General features: G+C 31.5%; 2 protein-coding genes across 2 annotated transcripts in view; one reads left to right on the top strand and one right to left on the bottom strand.

Annotated features, from left to right (window-relative positions):
* LOC126738439 (actin-histidine N-methyltransferase) overlaps window positions 1–25,058 on the top strand; it is a 50,012-nt gene that overhangs the window by 8,970 nt on the left and 15,984 nt on the right. The gene's annotated exons all lie outside the window — the stretch shown is intronic.
* Window positions 590–24,537, bottom strand: LOC126738438 (uncharacterized). Its single transcript, XM_050443788.1, has 6 exons — window positions 24,149–24,537; window positions 6,572–6,764; window positions 6,372–6,508; window positions 5,640–6,256; window positions 5,163–5,589; window positions 590–1,842 (listed from the first exon to the last, which is right to left on the bottom strand). Exons 1-6 carry the CDS (start codon window positions 24,287–24,289, stop codon window positions 823–825), a joined length of 2,535 nt encoding a protein of 844 aa, XP_050299745.1. The 5' UTR covers window positions 24,290–24,537; the 3' UTR covers window positions 590–822.

The following is a 25,058-nucleotide window of genomic DNA, read 5'->3' as shown; positions in this document are numbered from 1 at the left end:
CATACACAACATATGCAAATAACACCTGAGCAATAGAATGCTGACATGCTCCCTGAACCAGAGCTATCTAGAATCAATCCCACAACAGTGCGAATATTGTGCAATATTATATGTATTTCAAGTCGAAACAATATGACTATGATAATTCTTATTACAAAAACGTACCATTTTAGTTTTGTTAACGTTTTTTTACACAGTTCAGGCAAATCCATTGATTATTGCAGTATAACCAAAAATCTACAATGCACAGTATAATATGTAAAAAAAAATCTTAAAAAAGGTGAATAAAACTATAACTTCCTAAATAAATCTCAAATCTCTCTCAAAGGATTAGTCAAATCTCCAAACCAAATCCAAAATAAAAATTTAACTTTGAGTATTGCAATTTTTAAAAGAAGACAAATTAGATTCCAAACGGCCAACGTAAAGTGATCCCAGTTTAGTTTTTAGTGCTAAAAAAAGTTAGTTTTAATTCTTTGTTATATGTCACGTGGAAAATTAATGAGTTAAATACTATTACCCTGTTTGGAATAAAAATTAAATTTTACAGTGTCATAGGAGTATAGCCAAATTTAGTTTAAAAACAATGTTTTTATTAACAAGCTATAGACTTTATTTCAGTAGCTTATACTGTAAGCTACCTTATTCCTAATAATACTTAACGCTTAAATTTGTATAATAAATATTTTACAGTTTCCTCATTTTAAACAAATATGCATAAATAACACTTAAATAGTCTAAAAGTTCATTGAGCGGCATACCTTATATATGTCAGTAAGTATGCTTTTAGATCAGTCCTTAAAGCATTTTTTAAATAAATCTTTAAAATACATTTTTTCTGCTTTCACTGTCAGTCTCCCACCCATCACTCATACTCTGCAAATGCCTTTGGTAATAGTTCACCTTTTTCTTTCCTAATGTTTCAGCAACAAATGTTTTTATATTCCTCTGTTTTACCTCAAATAAAGGAGGCTTAAGGTTGTCTATGTAACAAAGTTTCTTTCTTTTCTGTGACCATTTAAACACAACTAGTATGGTTACAAATACTATCATTGATAAAACTATTATTGCTAGACTAGCAACAATAGCAGATTTTATTCCTGATGGTACGGCAAGGACTTTTTTCGAGGTTTCATCTACATTATTTGGATTTTTATTTGAAAATGACGCGTAGAGGTTTTGATTTAAATCGTCTATTCTTTGAATCTCTTCATCCAACAAGATATCTGGAACTTTTTGACTAATCACTTCTTCTATTGAAGGAAGTAGTAAGGCCTCTTGAGTTGTTGACGCGCTTTCTTTACTGAAAAATAATTCTGGGTAAAGTTGCTGCCATACTTTGGAATTTTGATTTACAAAAGTGTCTTTTTTGAGCTCTATCTTGTAGCTAGGAAACGCTGTAACTAGCAAAGGACTTTCAACTTTGGTTGCAGGGTTTTCAGTGGTATCTAATAGCTCTTTAGGTTGTCTAACAAATACTGGAAAGTTAGAAAACACTTCCGAGCTAATTTTGCCTTCAAAAGCTTGCTCTACAGGTTCCGGCTCTCTGGTTTTATTGTGAAAAATATCCGCCAAATGCAACTGGCTGGATCCTCGCTCTCTTTGCTCTATTAATTCTTGAATAGTCATGTTTCTTGCTTCGAGTATACGGGCTAAACCGGCTTTACCCTGAGGATCTTTAAGGATTTCTAATATTTCATCTTTGGCAGTGAATGGTTTTAGTTTGGGAGTTTCTTGGGTAGTTGTCGTCGTGGTGGTGGTGGTTGGTTTTGTTGTTTTAGATATTGCGATTTCTGAAACATCTTCAAGTTCGATGTTCATTCGTAGTGGTTCATCTGAGACCTGAAAGATTAAAATTGTGTGAGAAATATGTCAGAAAATCGGTTCGTTTTGTTTTGTTTTTCTTTTTAAATTTAAAATTATTATAGAATTTATATTTTAGAATTTTCAATAATAAATTAATTAAAGCTATGAGTAAATTCAGGGTGTTCCTTAAAGACATGCTTATATTTAAGAGAGTAAATCTTAGGCCCATGTCCACAAATCTTTGTGTTCTCCGCCAGTAGCCCTTATGATTTTTCCATTGAATATGTTTTGAAGAAAAAATACTGCTGCTTTTCTTTAAATAAAAATTGTTTTTAAAATCCTCATTAATATTTAAAATATTGTTTATCTAAAAAAAATATCTCCTGGTTTTCTAATAAGAAAAAAAAATGGTTTTGGATTCTCATTCATTTTGGAACAAATCTAGAGTTCAAACTGAGCAACTTTGTACTTAGTACTTACTTTAGGTGAGTTAATTTAAATCAGTTAACTTTGTCTGAAGAATATGTCCTACATTTTTATAAAGACCTTTTACAGACATCATATATGATCAACATATTATGATCTTCACAGAGGCTTAACATAATTATATTCACTGCTAAAAAAGTCTAAAAGATGAGATGACAGAATATGGATATAATCTTTAGTAGGAAATTGTTATATAGTTCTATTGTTATGGATCCTTTGTAAAGCCTGGATTTATTAATAGACTTAGAGAAATGTAGGTTTTGAAACACATGACCGTTTAAGTTAAATGTTAGATACCAATTAATACTAGCTTGACCAAATTCATTGGATTAACATTTGCAGAACGAATGTACCAAAAGCAAAAATACAATTTTTGCATTTTAGATACACATTTTTACACATTTTATGGCGTTTTTCGCATATAGCTTACCAAGTACAGGCAATATATCGTTTAAAATTATACAGGTAAACTTACTAGTTCGAGCAAATTGATAAATTTAAGTTCAAAGAGAGGAATGCAAAAAGGAATAAACAATTACGAGACAGTGGTAAATTTGAAAATAAGGACTGATGAGCTTAATAAAAAACAACTTAAACTTAATTTATAGGATTACCTAATATCAGACTAAACTGGATTTTGTGGAATTACAAATATCCAGGTACTTTGAGGAAAATGATAAATAAGAGTTTGCATAAATTCAAACTTTGGAATCAATCAAATATTTCTATACGTGACACACAATTACAAGACATGCAAGAGTAGAAGTTTTTGGGCCTCTGTATTAACACCAAGTTAAAATTTGAGTGACATGTTTATTCAAGATTAGCCTCCGGTTATGCCATAAGAAGGGTCAGGGATGAGATCAGTGTCGTGATGGCCAGATATGTATATTTCACATTAGGGGAGTCACATTTGAGATATGGAATTCGTTTCTGAGGTAATCATCAGCCGCATGGTGTCATATTTTGTTTGGGCGTCAGAAAAGAGCGCTATACCTTTCTTCAGAGGTTCATTATTGTGAGGTTGTATTATGTATTCAGTCTCTTTAATGTATAAAAACATTATTTAATTTTTTGCTAAATAAACATTCTAATCGAAACTCTTATCAAATACCATTGCAAATCCTTATTTTCTTTGTCTCACGGGTCTGTCTCTTTTAACGTTATTTATCACCTGCTGCCCTAATTAAATCAACAATTAGAGATTAGAAGGTTGCTGATCTCATTTGCTTTTTATCGGTTGATACGTTTTTAAATCTTAGGTTTTAATAAATACAGGGTGTCCTATTTGCTGTGTGACTATTGCTATTTCCGAAACTATACGAGATACGAGGGCGGTTGCATTAGAAAAAAGTTGTCAATTTTGATGCTTTTTATAGCATTGCAAAATGTGTATTAGTTCGTGAATTACAGGGTGATTTATGAAAAACGCCAAATTTTATTTTAATTATTATTTCCAAAACTATTGGTTTTAGAAACTTACTTTTAATTACAAAGTTTTATAATTTTTTGTGCTCTCCAAACTTCACATTTAAGTTTTTTTTATGACGTTTGGGATCTTGGCAATGGCTATCAACTTTTTTTTTTAAATACGGACCTGCATTTTTTATAACTTATTTTGGAAGCATCTTTCATGATGTATCCCAACGTTTCAACGTATTAATAACCATTATCAGGAATTTTTCCTTAGTGCAGATTTGACTTTTAACTTTTGAATGTTTATTCTTTTCCTCATGATTTAAAATTTAATTAATTAAAGGTTATTTTTGTTAAACCCGATGAACCCTAATCTAAATATGATATAAAAAATAAAACAGGTATATCATAATTTTTTAACAAATTTTTTGCAAGATCTTTTACATGATATCCCTATTGAGGTAATAAGAAACTTTGAATATTTTCAACATGACGGTGCACCTGTACATCGAAATCGGCGGTGAACAAGTTTTCTGAACAATTTTAAACCAAATCGTCGGATTGGTAATAACGGTCCTATGAATTGGCCCGCAAGATCGCCTGATATAACGTACATGGATTTTTCCATATGGGGTTTTATTAAGGACCAGGTTTATCAAACTACGCCTCAAAATTTAGAGGAACTAAGTTTAAAAATAAGAGAAGCATGCAATAAAATTTCTCCGCAAAGGTTAAGTAACATTCAAAAAAAAATTGTAACCAATGCGCGAAAATCCTTACAAAATAATGTTTTTTTTATAATATAATAACCTTTATTTATTTTAAATAAGCTCTGGACTCTTTGTTCATTATTATATTGTTTGTTAAAAAATAAATTTGTTATAAAGTGTGTCAGATCAAATGTCAGTCGTAATATTTATTTTTTTAAATACATACATCCTTTTAATATTGATGTTTAACATTTAGTAGCAATAATGTTATTCAGCAGATGATTAATGAATAAACAAATTGTACATTCTTTATAGGTTATTTAAAAAAACTAAGCCATTTTCTGTCTAAAATGGAACTATTATTAATATTACCACTTATATTATTTTAGCGTTTATAAATATTTTTAAATAATAAACCAAAAAGATACATTTTTGACTGCATTAATAGTAATCAATTTACAATTAAAAAAAGTCAGGCCCACATTAAGAAAAATTCCTGATGATGGTTATTCGACGACATTTTTTAAAATTTGTCATGTTATTTTTTTTTGTTTTTCTTTTGTTTTTTGCTTATTTAACGTATAGCATAGTTTCATTTATAATTTTATACTTTTATTTCATTTATATTTTCATAGTTTTAGTTACCTTGAAAAAAATATCAAACTCAAAATATTATTGCGGCAATAAACCATATTTGATTGATATTTTACAAGTTTATTAAAACATGCCTTTTAATTTACTTACTTTTTCTTCGGGCTGATTTTCATTGCTTCCAAACCCAAAAACATCTTTGATACTTATCTCGAATGGTGTCAAAGAATCACCTATCTTGGGATAATTTTCTTCTTCTGTAGTGATTGCTTTAGCTGTGGTAGTAGTAGAAATAAATTTTTTAGTGATCATTTTCAATAATTTTGCACTCGTTATCGGTAAAGCAATTTTAGATTTTGAGAAACTAGGCTTGATATTTTTAGTTGTACTGGGTTGGGCTTGTGTAGTAGTTGTGGTTGGTGCCATGGTAGTAGTCGTAATGATTTCAGATTTAAGGTAAGGCTCGGTGTTAATCACAATTTCATCTAAATCAGGCTTATAATCAACTGACGTGTATAGATTTGGATGAGATGGGACAAATATTCGCTTTTCTGTTGTCGGTTCTGTAATTACTTCGTACCTAAAAAAGAAAAGTTAGCAAAAATTAATATTAGATAAAATATATTTAACCTTGTTACTCCCAGATGTGAATTCTTATATTCGTAACCTTTTAGCAAAGCTTGCCTTCTTTTTTGGGCTTCTAACATCTCCCTGTCGCTAAGAGATTCCGCTGAGTCAAACTGCTCGTACCTCCTATTGATTGTATCTTTTCTCAAAGCAACAGAAGGAGGCAATCTTTTATATTTATTACTTTCTAAATGATTTGTATTAAATGCTTTCTCAGTCGTAAGGTTGACATCTTGTACTTTATTAGGCGCTTTAGTGGTAGCTATAGAAGAACTCTCAGTAAGAGCTTTGATAGCTTCCTTCTTGCCCATGAGTAATTCAGATAAAGTGAAATTTTTTTGCTGTAAAATTTCACTTAAACTTAATCCGGGATTCTGTTTAAGTATTTGCTTCAAATTTGGAGTTTTTTTAGTGGTAGTTAAAGGGGGCACATAAGACAATTCCTTGTTATCCGATTCCAGTTGGTCTGTTTCAGTGTTAAAGATAGGAGCAGAGTTTGGTTGTTGAGGAGCTTCGGAATCGGAAGTAGGTCCGAATTGAAGTGTTGCACTTAAAGGACTATAGTTTAGACTTGCTTGGGTCTTTGTAGTGATGTCTTGATCTCGGTAGATTGGTATTACCTGTAAAATTTGCGTTCTTTTGGCTAAAGTAGTTTAAAATATAAAGTTAAGAAGATCAATACAAAGACAAAAAAAAAGTAGTAGAGACAACCGTTAAATATAAATTTTAAAATACCTTTCTTCTTGTATGAGGCCTCACACTCTCTTCTAGGAGTTCATCCCATGGATCACCAGCATTTGGCCGTTTTCTTCTCCGTGGTGGATTAATTGGTAATTCTTCTAATTGGATAGTCAAGCTTTCTTTTCTTTCATCTATTAAAATTGTTTTTTTATTTATATAAGCTATGACGTCAAATCATTTGATGATTTACTTACTTATCGGTTGCCTGATATTTGAATTGGCTTGTTCAAGACTTTCCGCATTTTGATCTAAATAAGTGACGATTGGTGGTCTTCGCTTTCGTTTACGAAGCCTTCGACGTTTCGTCACAGTAATGGGTCCACTCTCAGGGTCCCTCGGTACCCAACCCTGCGCCCCTTCTGGTGTTGATTCGACAGCGTGCCAGTTCTAAAAAGTATGTAATAAATTTTTTAAGCATTTTACTATACCGTGTCTTAAATTAAGTCCCGGAACCCCTTAATAATTAGTGAACGCGCCCTTTTGTCAAAAAGTGTCCCAATTAAAAATTATAGTTCTCTTTTAGATCGACATTAGGAAGATAACTTTGCATATACAGGAGATATCACAACAGTAGTAGAGAACAAAGTTGCATTTTCCAATTCTACGCAAAATTGTAACTTCATGTAACATATGCTATACCTTACTCCACTAGCGTAAAAGATGCCGCAAACCTAAGATCTTTTTAACCCAATATTTCAAGACCGCACATCAATTTCGAAATCTACAGTGATAAGAACAATTTAGAGATTTGAACAAACTGGAAGTTGCAAAGACCGTCAACGAATAGGGGACTAAAAACCGTAAGCATCATCATTTTGTTGAAGACTCAAGTTTATAATTACGCCAAGTTGCCAACCAGACTCTTGTTTATATCGATTCGAAATGTCCTTAAACGTAATACATTTTATGCTCATAAAATCACCTTAGTACTATTAAATGAATTATTTGAAGATGCTTTTGACCGCCGTTTAGAATTTTGTGATATCGGGATGCAAAAATGTGAAGAAAATCGATTTTTAAAAAACATTGTTTTTTCTAATGAAACAACATTTATGCTCAATCGCATAGTGAATCGACATAATAGCAAATATTGGTCAGATGAAAATTTGCACTGTATTCTGTAAACACAGTATCCTGAAAAGGAAAATGTTTGGCCATGTATATTTGGTAATAGGATAATAGGTTCATTTTTTATTGAAGATAGAAAAAAGTCAGAGAGTACCAGAAATGAGAAGGCATGCTAATGCTAATTTTCATCAAATATGGTTTCAACAAGATTGCGCTCCTCCTCATTTTGGAGTCAATGTAAAAAGATTCTTAGATACGACTTTTCCAAAACGTTGGATTGGTAGAAGAGGTAAAATTGAATTGCCAGCAAGAAGCCCTGGACTACTTTCTCTGGGAGCATTTAAAAAATAAAGTTTATGCAGCAAAGCTGGATAATATTAACGTATTCCAAGACAGAATTAGAGCAGAATTTAAATTGATGAACTCCCAATATGTTAGAAAACGTAGCAAATGCTTTTTACTACAATTTGGCATATTATCAAACTGTTCAAGAGAGCCATTTTCAACGTTTAATTAAATAGTTTTATTGTTTAAATACTTTTTTTTGTATCGTGTTTTTTATGGGTTAGTATATGCGTGTTTTATTTATAATTTTACATAATAATTTTTGAAACCATTGTATCTTTTAATCTGTTGAAGTTAGGCACAGCATATATTACATGACGTTGTGTTAAAATTTTGCGTAGAATCGGAAAATACATACAAAAATATACCATTCCATTTAAAAAAGGTATATGCAAAGCTATCTTGCTAGTAAATCTAAAAGCGATCTATAATTTATAATTAGGACACTAGGTATATTGCAATCTACGGAAATAAGTTTTTAAAAGGATTACCGTTGGAGAGTTATGGAGAGTTACTTATAAGATTTACTGATTTCTCTTTTTAGGAGAAATAAGTGCGAAAATAGTAAACTAAGTATTTTCAAACTTATAATTTATTTTCGCATACTTCACATCTCATCTTCACACAAGAAGTAATTTGTTTCGACTTCGAAACCAACTTAAAGAAAATCTAGGTTATATCTTGTTTTAGCTTTAAACTATTTTTATATGTACCTTTGTTGGCAGCTATATTTTGTTTATTAGCAATTTGTAAGGAAACACGTTATACAGAAAATCATACACGGTTCCTTTAACACCAATTTTGTAAAAGTTTCTTAAAAATAAAGTAAATTTCACTATTTTTGGAATGCATTTGAAACGTGCATCAAGATACATAGTGATGTCTTGATCATATATATAAGAAGTTAATTTAAAATACCAAAACCGATATATTTTGGTCAGCTGTCAAAGAGCCTTACAAACAATGTAAATATTAGGTAGTAACATAGTGATCAGAGGTAAAAAACAGGAGTTTTGACAAGTAACTGTAAAAAAGTATCTGGCGGCGACTATAGCTCCTGTTTTATCTTTTTTTAATTACTATCTTAATTTACTAATATCCTTAAGATCTCATTTTTTATTGCATGGTTTATGTTATTGGCACAATTTCATACAATTCTAATTTGGTCTTTGTTTTTTTTTCTGCGTGGATTAATTATTTTGCCTTTTTAACCATTTTAGTTATACCTACCGTTAACATTTCTATACCTTGCCGTAACTGATTGTTCTTTGGGGTTTTCAGTGTATAATTTTTAAATAAAGTTAAAAAAAGATTTTTCGTGATCCATTTCTCTTTTTCTACATTATAAATGATAATAACGTTTAAAAACTCTTTGCTGCACTATTAAATTTTCCTAATTTATATTTTTCGTTTTTTTCGTAAGTTTTTGACGTTTTTTTTACTATTTTCAAAGCAATGGGAAATGATCTATTATTTGAAAATTAATGATTTTGTGCAATAAAGCTTATGCTGATTGTGAAGCCAAAAATCATGTAGACATATATGTATTATCGGGTATCGATAATAATATTTGTTTATTTTTTCTGTAAGAATTAATACATTCTTATTAAAATTAGTCCTTTTCCAATTATGTTCTTACAATTCGTTATGATAATTATATGATTTTTCATGTTTTGTATGTTCTGATTCATAAATAGTTCCTTAAATTTATGTTGAAGGGGTTTCTCTTAATAATTGGCAATTTTTATATACTAGTGATAAAGATACTATTGTATAAAATATTTGGAATAAATATATCAGTTATTTTGATCGCTAATTTTTTCAAATTTGTATTTCTATTTTCTAATTTTCTAAAGAATCCCTCAAATAAGTAATTTATACTGTAATATTTGTTTAGAAAATTATTATCAATCTAGTTTTATCAGTACAAAACAAGTTGTTCAGCATGGTAATAAGTGTGTTCCGTGAGAAATAATGATATCAAAGTTCGTCAAATTTTCCCAGCTAAATAAACTGGCTGCCTAATTTATCTGGAGGCTAATTAGTCTGGAGCACAGGAGAAAGGTGGCTGATCTCTGTTTATTCTACCGTTATTATCACGGTAAGTGCTCCTCTGAGCTGGCAGGCCTGATTCCACCCAGGGCTGTTCCGGCAAGAAGGACGCGTCTAGCAGTTGCGGCTCATCAACATCGAGTCCACCTGCCTACCCCAAGGGGACGTCGCTGTATCGGGACTCATTCATATGGAGAACATCCTCTTTGTGGAACGGGCTTCCACCTCACATATTTCCCGACGCATACAACCTGCAGCGATTCAAGATAAATGCCCACAAATATCTTCGCGCAAGCACCACTTCAAGAGTGACATAGGACTTTCCTCTTGTGCTTGTGTATACCATAAAAAAAAAAAAAAAAAAAATTAGGCGCTAGATTCTGAGATTTTCTTGTTTCGAGTTCTGTCGATTGAATCATGTTTTCAACCTCAATTGCCTTAAGCAATTGTAGCTAAACTAGTGGCCTAGTGACGTTCAAAATCTGTTTCCCAAATCACAAAGTTCTAACATATTTAATTAACTGATTTTTGCTTATATTATTTTGTATGCAGCGGGTTCTATTAACCACTGCATGTTTAACAAAATTTTAATGTTTAAAGATATTTAATTTCCTATTTCGAGCCTTCGTTGTTCCACTTGTGATCATTATTTTGTTTGCTATTTTCATTAATGCCGTCTCTTATTTTTGTTTCTTATTAGTTTTATCTTCATTTATCTCCTTAATTTCGCCTATTTCATGTTCTACAGACGGGATTAAGTTCCCAAATTAAAACATCGACAGTTATAGAGGCTTAAATAACCAAACAACCTGTTAAAATTAATCATTTGGGACACAAAATCGACTTACTCCGAATTCAGTCTAAACATTATAGCAAACTGGATTCGACCTAAACGTCTTGGCATACTCGTGATTGATCGCTCTCTGGTTATATACCAACTGGAGAGGCTACTTATATACAGAGCATTTGGCAGGTTAAACTTTGAGGATGTACGACCTCTCTAATAATGGGATAACTTACATTATTAGATAGGTGAGACAGCTAAATGTTTAGTAAGTAAGTTACTAAGTAAGCCACAGATAGACCCCCGATTGTTCTGCCCGAACCGACTTTCGTTTAACCCGCAAAATTATATTTCCGTGTTTTCTAATATTCTTATGATATAATCGCGTAATAGGCTCCTAACTTGGACAATATAAAAAACTAAATCATTTTGGAAAAATAATTAAAAAGCGGAAATAGCGATTTTTTTCGAAATTTACATATATTTTAACCGTAGATTTTAAAAAATAAGACAACAGAAGACTAGATTCAATCTTTCATAATGGATATTTTAAAGAATTATACCAAAAACTTTTTACTGTTTTAGATCCAGTGCCTAGGCTTCTTTTTTTCGTTTACTTTTCGGTTATGAAAGCCCTTGAGATCGTGAAAAATATTTAAAAATTAAAATAATATATTATATTATACTATATTGATTCAGATTCACTTATATATTTATAACGAAACAATTTTTGACAATAGACAATAAAAAACACAAAAACTAAAAAAGAACATGTTATAGTTCCCTCCACTCGTAAAATATTTTGCGGATTTTTTTTATCATTGATTCTTAGAACGCTAAGAATTCTAAGACGCCCCAAATTGAAGCTACTAAATCGCAGATCCTACGGAGACTGGAAGGCTGATTGAGAAAGGATTAAATCGGGACTTTTTTTGTCCTCATGGTAAATAAAGTCCGCGATTTGTCACTTTTTCTATTTGCGGAGTTGTTAATATCATTATAATATTATTCTTGAGAATGTAATGTAATCATGGAAGATACTAAAACTTTCCACAAATGAAGTTTCTAGTGATTTTCTAACAAGAATCAGAAATAGATATCTTTATAATAATTAATTTTACTAAAAAACACTAAAATGCAAATGTGGGAAACATCATTTCAAACATGGCATATTTTGAGATATTTGATAACTTCAATGATGAGACAGGGTGGACCATTCAAAACGAAACAAGGATAATATTTCTTTCTCTAATCTTGATAAAATTAATTTTTTTATCCGCGAGGTCTTTTTTATGCTTCATGTGATGCCTTAATTTAATGATCATCAAATTCTCTTTTCAACAGTTCCAACAACAAAATAAAGAAGATCGGAAAAAGAAAGAAAAAAAGACACAAAATGTTAATTTTGTTTATAATTCATTGTTATGTTGGCCTCCTGCATATAATAATAAAGATTTTATTAAAATCGGTCCCGGACATTATGAAGCATTTTTGGTGAAATGGCCCGACATTCTGTGCTGGCGGAACTCATTTGTCGATTAAATATCTGAGCTGCAATATAAGCACATTTACCATTTTCTTAATACAGTTCAATCAGTGCTAAAGAGTATCTGCAGTCGAATAAACCATTTCAGAATTAAATAAAATTTAGTCACAAACACTTCGAGATACAAAATTGAAATAAATAAACTAAATGGAAATACTCAGAATTCCTAAGGAAGAAAAAAAACAAATAATAAAGTTAACAGTAAGTAAATTTACATTAACAGTTTAAACAAATGTTGAATATATCGAAAAAAGAATTGATGACCATTAACTTGAGGTATCACATGAAGTTTTACCCCATTTTCATTTAACTTATGAAGGAGGTACGTAAGGTTAGTAGCAAAGTTGAAAATAAAGCACAAAAGACTTCTCCGATATAAAAATTAACTGATTTTGACATTTTTTGAAGAAGCAACAAATCGTTTCAATAAAGAGAAATCGTTTTGTTAATTATTCTTTTTCTCCTATTTTTTTCAAAAACAGCTGCATAAAAATTTAAAAAAATGGATGGATTGAAAGGAGAGTTCAATTACCTTTAAAATAAGATCGCTTGACCCTTAATCCCTTTTAAGATTTTGGGGTTGGTGCTCACCCCAGCGAGTGGGTTGAAATTGCTGATGATATGCACACAATTTTCGAATTGCAAACCGATTCGTAAAATAAGAAGGTATTGATTTGAGTTTTTGACTAAAAATTACTTAATTAATAAAAATCAGTTTGGCTTTAGAAATTCAATTCAAATAGATGATGCTCTAATCGGCGTAACAAACAGAATGGTTAAAAGCTTTAATGGTCAGAAAACGTGTTTGATTGGAGCCTACTTGCTTACGAAGGCTTGTCCGTTAATTTACTTAAATTGTACTTAAAAAACGTAATGAAGAGGGGCAGTGAGTGCATGTTCTTTGTTTTGGTATGCTGCAATGCTTGGTCCAGGATTTTTTTGTATTTTTTATTGATGGAATATTTGACATCCTTCCTCAGGACAATACTGTTTGTTAGGTTTATCACACTGTGCTTATAATTTAAGGAAATATTTAGCATGGAAAGCAGAAAAATTAAATAGCACACTTAAAGGCTGGCCTGACTACTCTTTACTTTCCCTTCAAACTGATAAAAAAGCTTAGAATACTGAAAGGTCTTTCAATGTTACTTTATTACCGAGGAGAAGATGTCCAAATATTCCTTTAAAAATATTCAATACAATGCTGACTGTAGCGATTATCTTATGACTGTGACCTTGGAATAAAAATGGTAAATAGTACTAAATATCAAATTAAAAAATCAATATATGTGGTTATTGCATTAAGGAAATTTTTTTTAAACATACTAATTAATATAAAACTTTATATTAATTAGTATGTTTCTCTATTATTTGCTAGTTTTTTAATATTATTCATTAATTGTAATTAAGGGGACGTTTAAGTACAGGACCATTTCTCATATTTTTCCACCCCCCTTAACTTTTTTGGTCCAACCTGTATAAAAAAACATAAATGTAAAAGTTGTAGGGTTTGACAGGTAGTGTTTGCGAAATATAATGTTATATATACAGGTATTGTAAAAAGATTAAAAAAACATTTCTTAAATGGGACACCATGTATTTTATTTTTTTAAATGATAGGATTTTAAAATAAAAACATTACTAAAATGCAGTAATGAATTAATACAATAATTAGAATACAATTTATTTGCATATAAATAAAATAAATAAATAATGTCTTTATTATACCAAAATGTATAAAGGCGAAGTCTAGCCTAGGGCTAATCAACTTAACCTCTAATTACATGAACAAAAATTTATACCAAATTACATAGATAGCAGTTATAGAAAGAAGATAATAGAAAACCCGTGAAATCCATGAAATCTATTTTGAGTTGTCTTGAGGGAAATAAGCCATGACATAAAAATAAAAAAGAAGAAAAAAAAAATGTACATATTTTCCCTGTAAATTATAAGGAGATCATCTGTAACGTGAGAAAATGCGACCTTGATTTTACTTTAAAACCAGCAATGAACATGCACTTAAGTGAATTCGGAAGGTCACCGAAACAGCATTAAAAAGAAAACATCTGTGAAATAAGGCAGAATGAAAACGAGGAACCGATAAGTACTAAGGACTCGCATAATTTTTTGCGTACTTTGTAGTTAATGATACTTCTATTAACGTACAATGGTTTGAGCCATTATAGGTCAATTTTGCTAAAAGCAGGCTGTGATCCAACGTATCGAAAGCTTTAGAACAGTCAAGCAATACGAGCGCCGTAGTATCACCTCTATCCAAAGCCTCAATGATTTCTTGAGTAACTTTTAACAAGGCAGATGTGGTGCTGTCCCGCTTTCGGAAACCAGACTGGCCCTGCGGGACTATGTTATTTGTGGTAAAGAAATCATAAATCTGTGGCTGAATAAGCTTTTCCAAGACTTTCGAAATTACTGGAATAATGGGTATACTCGTAGGTCTAAGGTCGCAATAATCCTTTGGTCTACTGATTTTAGCTAAAGGCATTATAAGAGAAGTCTTCCAAACATCAGGAAAACAACCTCTTTCCAAACAGGAGTTTATAACATGAGTCAAGCGAGGAGCAAGATGATGAATAAAATGTTGGAGCATATTCGCTGAGATGCAGTCACTACCACAGGCAGTAGATTTGAGATCTAAAACTATTTTTGAAATTTCTGCTATAGTGGCTAAGCGAAATGAGAATTGGAGATTAGGACTAAATGTATGATTAAGGAAAGAGTCGGCTGTGGGATATGGTGTTGTGGGAGTGCTTAGTGATTTTATCTGAGTAAAATCATCCATGTTATACAGTCTATTTCGCAATTGACTGGGGGTGTAAACTTCTTCCTCAATCGCTTTATACTGCCGATAATCCTAGCTTTTAAATTTTTAGACCGTGCCAAACTTAATTGTTCTTTTAAGAATTTCAAGTCTTGACGATCAACATAGCATAAGTCTTGGCCAATAAAAATCTTTGTGCCCTTCAAATAACTGCAATTTTTTATTATTTGGTCTTATTGGAAAAATGGTAGAGGATTTGATTTTGTTCAGTACATAAACATTGTTTAGATCAGTTTTCTCAGTACGGTTTACTGTACTTTTAAACGGTCCCTAAAGAATCTCCTAAACTCCCAGATTCTTTTACTTGAAGTTCAAATATTATAATATTATTTTTCCTAGTACGGTGCTCGAATTTAACACTCTTTTTCTCTAGTTGATCGCACCTGTTTGTTAGTGAATCTAATTGTTATTGTTGCTCCTGAACTTTTGTAAAAGGACTTGAAACCTGTGCATCGATGTGAGTCTTTAGGGTGTTAATAATTCGTTCCTCACTCTGGCTAGCGGAAACCTTGATTGCTTCCAGTTTAATATATATGTCGTTATTACTCAGTTCAGACATATTACTTGATGCATGAAAATATTATGAGCTAGGTTAGATATGAAGCATATATAGGAATAAATCATAGGAAATATAAATAAGGAGGAAATAACATAAAGGACACACGCTTCTCACCCAGGGACTTATCAGGGCTTTTGAGTTGAAATATACAGATGTAGTCCTGGGATAAAATTGGGTTACATCAAGGAAAGACAAACGGATTGGGTAAGTTTTTGTGCATCAAAAAAGGTTACGAGATAAACTCAGCCAAACAATCGCTTTAGTAATACATCAACAACTAAGTGGAAACATGGCTTGTAAATCCAATAAAAACCAAACAGTACTCAGGCACAATTTACGAGCTGATTTGTTTGGCGGGAAAACACAATAATTGGAAAATTTACCTGTTTGAAGCTTTTTCATAGGTTTATATTTGTGTCAACGTTGGAATTAGGTGTTCACAGAATGTAGGCTACTTATTTAGAATTAAATTTCGATAAAATTGTATAAAATGGTGACTGTTTACAAAACACGTCACGATACTTGGGCACGGCGTTGCCACGATGCATATGAACTCTCAACTAATGTACGACTAAAATAGTAACATTTCACAATTGCTGAATATGCTCACCATTTTGATTATACAACCAGTCCCTTCATATAGTCTCTCCCAGGTTTGAATTTTCCTGGTTAAGCTGGTTTATAGAATTTAAAATTCTAGCCGTGAGTTTGCACTTCTTTGTGAATACAATTTGTCCTTTAAAAAATCCCACAAAAATATAATCTTAAAATTCAAGTTATGGACTATTAAAAAAATATCAAAAAGCCTTTGTGCTCCATCTTGGTGCCATATTATTTGGGCATATTCACAGATTGAATGTTCCACTAAGAAAGCCTTTATTTCCCCATTTAAAAACTCCATATACCTCCCACCAGTTAAAGATCCGTCGTAAAAAAATGAGACCAATAACTTTCTTAGGATTATATAGGATACCGCCGACCACACGCGGAAAGATCTCCTACCCTGAAATTTTATTTCGAATTTGCGTGGATCCTGGGTGGCTCAATAATGTATGTTTTTTCTATTAGATCCACCGGCTGTTGTAAAAGTGCACTCATCGGTCCACAATATTTCATTAAAAAAATTCCTGCCTCTTTATCTGCAGCATTTCAACGAAAAATTCCATTCGAGCATATTTATCGTCTTCCACTCTTTGAACAGACATTATTTTATAAAAATAAATTAATAAATAATGGTAAATTTTGTTTGTAGTTTTCGATAATATACATAGGCGAACTCTAGCCAAAGGCTAATCTGCTTAGCCTATTTTAACACATATAGGACGTGTGCCGTACATGTACATTTATGTTTAGCATGTTATGTTTGGCATTTTCCAGTTTGCAGGCCGTTAGTATTTTTTGTTTATATAAACATTTTCGAAGCATATATAAAAACAAGATATAAAAAAAGAGCAACATTACAATCCTTGCACGTAAAATGCTAAATTCATAAGCAAAATCATTTAATAAAGTTTAAATATGGAATAGTAGTAATAAAAAAATAAACATATATACACCCATTGGTCCATAATAATCAAAAAATTTAAAATAAGAAATACCTACAGAGAATTTCGTTGATCTGTTTTGTTAAAAAATGCAGCTTTAGCTTTTTCTTGAAACCCAGTACTGACATACAACAGAAAACTGCTACGAAAGAGGGCTGATCGATATCTAGGAATTGACAACATGATGCAAATCTGAGATTTGCATCACGTTTAAATGATATTAATACACATGTAAATTCTTCCGAAAAAATACAAGATATCTAATTCTACGTTTTCATTAACTACGCCTATTCGTCTTTTCCTTTGAAAACATCTTCGAAACCTGCATATCCTTTCTCCGTTGATGAAAGTTTTTCGATCTGGAACAGCTCTATTTGGATATAAAAGTCCGCATTTCCTTTACAATAGTAAAAAAAATAAATAAAAAACAGCTAAACCTAATGTAAATCATGCATATATTTTGGAAATAAGAATTAGAAGACCTATCATTTAAAAAAATAAAACTCAGGGTGTTCCATTTAAGAAATGTTTCTTTTTTTTGTTTTTTTTTTAATTCTCTTTATAACAGCAAATATATTTCGCAAAAACTACATGTTAAATCCTACAACTTTTACATTTAGAATTTTATTATATAGGGTGTTCCAAAGAAACTTAAGGAGGGGGGGGGGGCGGTAAAATATAAGTATGCCTGAATTCTTATTAATTATCTTTTAGTAATAGTACTTATATCTATAAGTTACTTGAAGTTTTAAGACAAAATATACAACATATGGCTTGTGCTCAATATAATTGTCTTGTCTATAATTTAACTTCCCTACATCTTTACATAACTTACATTAGTGAATTACTTAAAGTTAAATAACCATAATTTATCTGGCGCGTTTCTCCAATTTTCTCCGATATACATCAATGCAGCTACCGTTTATTATAGTATTTTTTTGCTATCAGAATTTCAGGAAATGCTCTTTTAGAATACGCCATACATGTTGCAAAATTAGATTTCTTATTATAATATTTTACTTCAGAAATGTAGCATACCGATGTGTTAAAGCGAGTATAAATTTCTGTATTATTTCGAAATAATTTTAATAAAATGTTGTGAACCCATTAAACAGGGGACCCAAATCGTGTTTCATTATATAAATTTGTAGCAGGTACAATTAAATTTCACCTAATGTGGTTATTGACTGGTTAAAAGAGAAAATGTAAACATTACGAATGCTATAAAATATGAATTTTGCTCTTAAATGTTTATATTATTACCAAAAATGTAGCCTAAAAAGCTTTTTATTTTCCTGGTGGTGATGGTGAAATGTACATAAGAACTAATGAAGGATTGTTTAAATCTTATAACAATATTAAATTATATAGACTATTTATAGTCAACTTCTAAGCAAAGAGATGTTAAATTTAGTATATTGTAAACAGAATACCCCATAGATTTTTGAATGCGTTCCAAATTTTGTTCCAATCTATGGTTTTCCAAAATATGTATATATTCTTTAAAAGTTTAAAAGGATATAACGTTAAGAGTTTAGCTTGAAACGACTTTTTTCGCTAAATAAATTATATTTAATTTTTTAGTCTGTAACTACTTTCGGAAATCTGTCTTTTTAAAAACTAAGATGAGAAAGTGCAAGTAATAATAACAATAGCCCATAATTAAATAAGTCTAGCAATAATGACACAAATAAGAGACATAAGCAGGCAGCAGATTTGAAATGATCTAATGAAACTCGGAAAAAGTATTTTGTTTATTTTGTTCGAGTTTATGATATAAATAGGGTATCGGGAGAAAACCATGCATGTCACAAAAATTGATTTTTGAGAAAATTGAATTTTAAAGTTTAATAGTATTTTATAAATTTATACTAATTGTGCACATAAATACAAAATAAGTATATATATTATTAATACTTAATAATAAAAAATGAAAGTAGCTAGAAACCCTTTTTTTTTATTGTTTGATTTGGATGTAAAAAGAATATATTGTGGATGTGTTTCATTACCTGATTTTTTAGCAAAAACTTTTTAACTCCGATGGCCCTGGTACTAATGGATAATTTAGAAACTAGGACATTAATTTTTAGGAAATTCAATTTAGGAGCACTTCATGGCAAGTAGTTAGTCACTTTAAAAACTTTATTGATTAAAAAAAAATTTTGCTTTTACAGTTACCGAGTTTACTTTTCTTAGTTTCAACTGGGTGAAAATCGTCAGGATTTTCATTATTCCCAACTTTTCCCTTTTTCCTATTTTTCTTTTTTCACGAGGTAAAGACATATAAATTTCATATAAAAAAAGAAAATTTGATGCTTCAACCGTTTACGCACCGACATCCACCATTTCCTTCTGACCAAGGAAATTTTAAATTGCTTAATAACTCAGCCCATTCAATGTATTCACCCGTTGTTAACCCTCTAAAGCCCTTGTTAAAACCTCCTAGATGGAGTACTTAACCCAATTTCGACAATTTTGTGACATTCATGATTTTCTCCCGAGAAATATCCTTCATATATCCTACTAAATGTTTTACTTTGGTTGACACTAGCATCTCAGTTGTTTTGTAAGCAAGACTTTAACCATATAATTTGGTGTACAAATTTATTTTTTAGATCGATTTTTTTCCGAGGATCCTAAGCATCTTGATATAAAATATTATTACTCTTGGACGTTCTGTACGACATACACCGGCGGCAAAAATTAGGGGATATAGTATTTTTTTAAATTATAAACAGTTAAAAAATTTTAAAATTTTTATCAGCACAAAGGTCACAAAATCCAATTCAAAAAATCAGTTTTGCTATTAAAAAACATTTTTTTTTTAAATCTGCGGTCTAAATCACGTATATTTCAGAAATTAATTATATTATTCACAGTTAAAAAAACCATCTGAATCAGTTAAAAAAAAAATGTGTGTGACTTCCGTGAACCCCCACAACTTGATTCATGCTAAGGACCAAATTTTCAAGCAGATCTTGAGGCAAGTTTTCCCATAGTTGGGGCATTATTGTTACAAGTCCTGTCTGTTATTAGGCTGAGGTTGATGGTTATCAAGAGCCCTTTGGATCATATCCCATGCAGGCTCTATTGGGTTTAGGTCTGGTGAAAGTGGTGGTAACCTAAGATGCGAAATGTCCAAATTTTGAACTTCTAGAGTGCGATGCGTGGATGCATCATCATCCAAAAAAAAACAAAATTTTTCCCGACTGCTTGCCTTATCGGTTCGACGATATCCTTTATGATGTCAGAAGCATAAAACATTCCTGTCATATTGTTTTTGCATATACACATACAGGGTGTCCCGAAATTACATCGCAATATTTTACCAGCCGCATCTTTGTCTAAAAATAAGACCAAAAGTCCATATACAGTATGGTTCAAAAGTGCATCGTTTTTAAGTTACAGGGTGTTCTATGAATCATGTTAAAGATGGTTTTTTGTTAATATATACGGAACGCCTAGTTGTAATCTTTTGAAATTTTCAACATTTACTATTGGTTTTATTAAAAACTGATATTGCAACCATTTTTGCCAAAATGTATACAGGGTCGTGTAAAATAAGTGGTCGGTAAAGTTTAAATTGTTAAAACTTACATTTTGGCAAAAATGGTTGCAATATCAGTTTTTAATAAAACTAATAGTAAATGTTGAAAATTTCAAAAGATTACAACTAGGCGTTCCGGATATATTAACAAAAAACCATCTTTAACATGATTCATAAAACACCCTGTAACTTAAAAACGATGCACTTTTGAACCATACTGTATATGGACTTTTTGTCTTATTTTTAGACAAAGATGCGGCTGGTAAAATATTGCGATGTAATTTCGGGACACCCTGTATAGAGAGGTGTACGACGTCCCAGAGCGATTCCTCCCTAATACATAACAGTACCGTCTCTAAAGGGATGCACTTCTTGGACATAACTGCGTTGTAGAAGTGTTTGCTGACTTCTCCAGACTCTTAAACGCCCTAAGTCACTATGCAAACTAAAACGAGATTCTTCACTAAAATGGACTGAATTCCAATCTGCAGCCCAATTTGCTCTTTCTGGTGCCCACTCTAAACGCTGTGCTTTGTGTCTCGGTGTAAGAGGTACACCACGAAATGTACTTCAAGCAAATAAACCACTCTTCTGCAGACGATTTCTCACTGTTCTTACAGAAATTGGGACTCCTTCAAGCTGACGTCGTAATTGTGTTGCATGGACAATTGACTTTCTTCCTATACTGAGTCTTCTTGGATCTTCCTTATTTCGCCACTTTTACTATATCTTATAGTTTTCAATTGCAATATTGTTTATAGCAGCGTTAGCGACTATACAGAGCGGCTCTTAATTGTCCCCCCTCTTATCTTTTGAATGCATTTATATAAAAATGTGAAATTTGAAACACATCATTAGCAACCAAAATACTATTTTTTGGTTCCTAGCTGATTTTGCGAAACTTGCCATGATTTTTGAAAGATGCCATTTTGAAAAATAGAATTAAATAGAAATGGGGGTTATGTGATACATCGTTTAATAGCTCCAACTGAATGCTTTATGGTCGTAGAATATTGATTCATTTTTCTTCTACGCATAGCAAAATGGCAGCTTTTCAAATATAATTTTTCGCGTTTTTATTTTCTTTACTTCACCTGTACAGGTGTAATTTGTTTGTAATGGAGCTTTCAAACGATATACTGATGATGCATGACCTGTCTTTCTATTTAATTCTATTTTTCAAAATGGCGTCCCGCCGCCATTTTGAAAAATATGATTATTTAACCCACAATTATATTAACCCACATAAGGGTTATTGGGTGCTTAAGAGCCCTATACTTTTTGGGCCAGATACATTTACAGGGTGAATAAGTAATATAAGCAAATAAAAGTGAGTAAAAAAAAATCAAAATGCAAAGGCTAAACTATAGTTTGCATAAAATCAGTGTTTCGGCGAAAAGGCTTTGTTTTATAGAAGAGACAACATATTTGGAGGTTTTTTTGGAAACAAATTTTTAATGAGTTTTGGCATTTTTAGTTTCTTGCAATTTGCGCTAAATTATACCTATTTCGAGCAAAAATTATGAAAAAACAGCTTCATTATTTTTCTTGCAAATGACATATAAACCAAATTTTTGTGAATTATACGGGGCGAGCAATAATTAACTTTTCCCATGAAGGTCCGTCCTTAAAATCATATTTTCTGTTATAACTTGCTACTGGCGCTACCTGGACGATTTATGTTTTCATGTATTAAATATTATAATAAGCCGATTATTTACGTGTAATTAGAATTTTTTTAACATGCTTTTGAAAAATTTGAATTTTCGAGTTTTAGTCATTTGTGGCGTCCCTGTATATTATTGGAAAATTAAACGTCGTCAGTAAGATCCCAAATTTTGGTTAACACATACTAAAATTTTAAAATGCTAGCTATATTACAAGTCCCCAACAAATGCGTTTCTCTTAAACAAGTCCATTTTCCTCCATTTTTTTCGTTAAAGAGTGAAATAATCCAATATGGCCGCCAACAGCAGGTACCTCAGCATGTTTTTTTGTGGAAGGGTGTCAGAGTTTCGGTCAATTTTCGATAAAAAATATCCAAAACATGCCAATAAAAGGAACCGTCTAATCAGAAAAACTCCGGGCTTTCCGAATATGTCCATATCAATTAGGGAAATGGTGTATTGCAGTCAGGAAAATTCGGCATAGTTTTGACTTTTTAAAAGTCTTTTTTGTCAACCAAAACAAGGTCAACCCGGGTGGCTCAAAAACAAATTGGCACGTTTTATTAATTCAAAAATAATCGGATTGATCGTTTTATGATCAAATCACAAAATCTGATAAAAAGTTATGCAATTTAGGATTTGAAATTGTTTAGGATATAATTTTTAGAATTATAGATATTAGGGTGACGTGACCATAACTTTTTTGCTATTGGTCCGATTGGGTTGAAATTTAGTAGTTGAGGTTGTATGCAGTTAATAAATTTTGATGTGAAATTACTAATTGACTTTTGAGTTTTCGGTCACGTGGCTATTGTAATTTTTTTGCTATTGGTCCAATTGGGTTGAAATTTGATATACGATATTTATTTTAAAGGCAAATGATAAAATTTGACAGATAATTGACTTTTGAGCTTCATGTCACGTGACTTTTGTAATTTTTTGCTATTGGTCCGATTTGGTTGAAATTTGGTATTTGGGGTTTATTTAGGATGCAATTAATAAATTGACACACATTTGACATATTGAGTTTTAAAGTCATCTAACTTTCATAAGTGTTTTGCTATCGATAGCAAACCCTGCTATATGGTTCTTTGAAGCTGAAGAACTGGTCCGCGCTTTCCTTAACATAACCTTTGACCCCCTGACTAACCAGATTTAAGAACACCTGATAATTTGTAATTTTTTTAAAAAGAATTCCTTTAAGGTTTTTCACACACGAGACTTAAACGTACCAAACTGGTCCCCACGGACTAGAAGTATAAGAACGAAGCGAAGCGAAACTTGTTTAATAAGTTAGTTGGTTTATTTTTAAATCACTTTAAACTCCAACCTTTTATTTTAAGCTTAGAATTTTCTAGCTGACCCAAACGATGTTATTAAGTAGCAGCTTAAGATCAAACTCGTTTGATGTAATAAAACCATATAGACTACTGGCTATCGTTGTTTTTTTATTATTGTACGTAAAAGAATCTACATCGGAGTGAAAAGCAGTTTAATTCTCGCCTAGATTATCAGATTACCAGGTTCACTTAAGGCCAAGATAAAAATGTTATTATGCGTAATTAATGCCTTAATATAATTAATAAACGTAAAAGGATAGGACAAGAAATAATTAACCTATTATACTGAACCCAAATTACATTCAGGTGCGTAGGAGCCATTAGAGCCTTTCTCCACAACTTTACTTTCTTCAAAAATCTTGTAATATTCATTGCTCATATACAATGCCTAACCACTTTTTATTTTGTAACATCAAAATTGATGAAATTCCACCACTTTAGAATGATATATTTTTCAACATAAAATATCTTTATTACCTCTGGTAGATATTCCCTAGCTTCTCTGCTATCATCCTCTTCATGTTCGAGCGACTCCTCACAAAGTACTGTCAATAAACTGGCCACAAAAAAAACACATAATATATTAAGTAACGAATCTCTTCCCTTAATGTTACACATATTTAAGTTAGTCTTTCAAAACCTAATTTTCTTGCGATAAACGTCCATCTCAGTACAAGTAAACCGACAAATAAATAATCTCTTAAGATATCATAACCACGTGATATTTCATTTTATATTTAATATTAATTATTATACTTTTGTATGAAATTCGGTATATAATCGTAACGGTACCATGTGTAGCGCACGGAATACACCGTTGTAATCAACAACGTACATTGAAGATTAGTCTTACGCACCATGTGCTCTTCGATACTCCTTTCTATCGGATCCGTGTTGGGGGGCTCTCAGTGGGTTTATTCATGCTATTCTATCGAGCTTAAAGAACTGGAGCAAACCTAATCTTGTCAGACGATTAAAATGTAAGAATCGTGTTAAGTATATTTAAATTCCAGGTTAGAGGGAATATAGTAGGTTATTTTAGAGTTCTTTTTAAGATTTAAATTAAGGTAAGGAGTGAAAAGTATTCAGAATATTTGCTTTCTTTAATATCGTATACTCGTCGTCTCTCAGTAATCAATGTTATCGATCTCGTAGTACCAGTAGAATTAATGTCTGTCCATAAATGCACAAATGATCGTAAAGATGCCAGGCTGGCTTTCTCTTATGAATGAGTCTGGCCTGTAAGCCTGTTTCGAAAATCTCAATGTACACTTTTATTTCTGTGAAAAAAGAAGGATGTAATGAAAAAGTCGTTTAGCACATATGGATTCTTCTTAGGGTCTAACAGTATTTGACGAACTAGTAGTATCCTAGTTGATTTTATATT

Source organism: Anthonomus grandis, chromosome 7, assembly GCF_022605725.1.
Source record: "Anthonomus grandis grandis chromosome 7, icAntGran1.3, whole genome shotgun sequence".
Classification (NCBI taxonomy): domain Eukaryota; kingdom Metazoa; phylum Arthropoda; class Insecta; order Coleoptera; family Curculionidae; genus Anthonomus; species Anthonomus grandis.
This window is presented reverse-complemented; position numbering and strand designations above follow the sequence as displayed.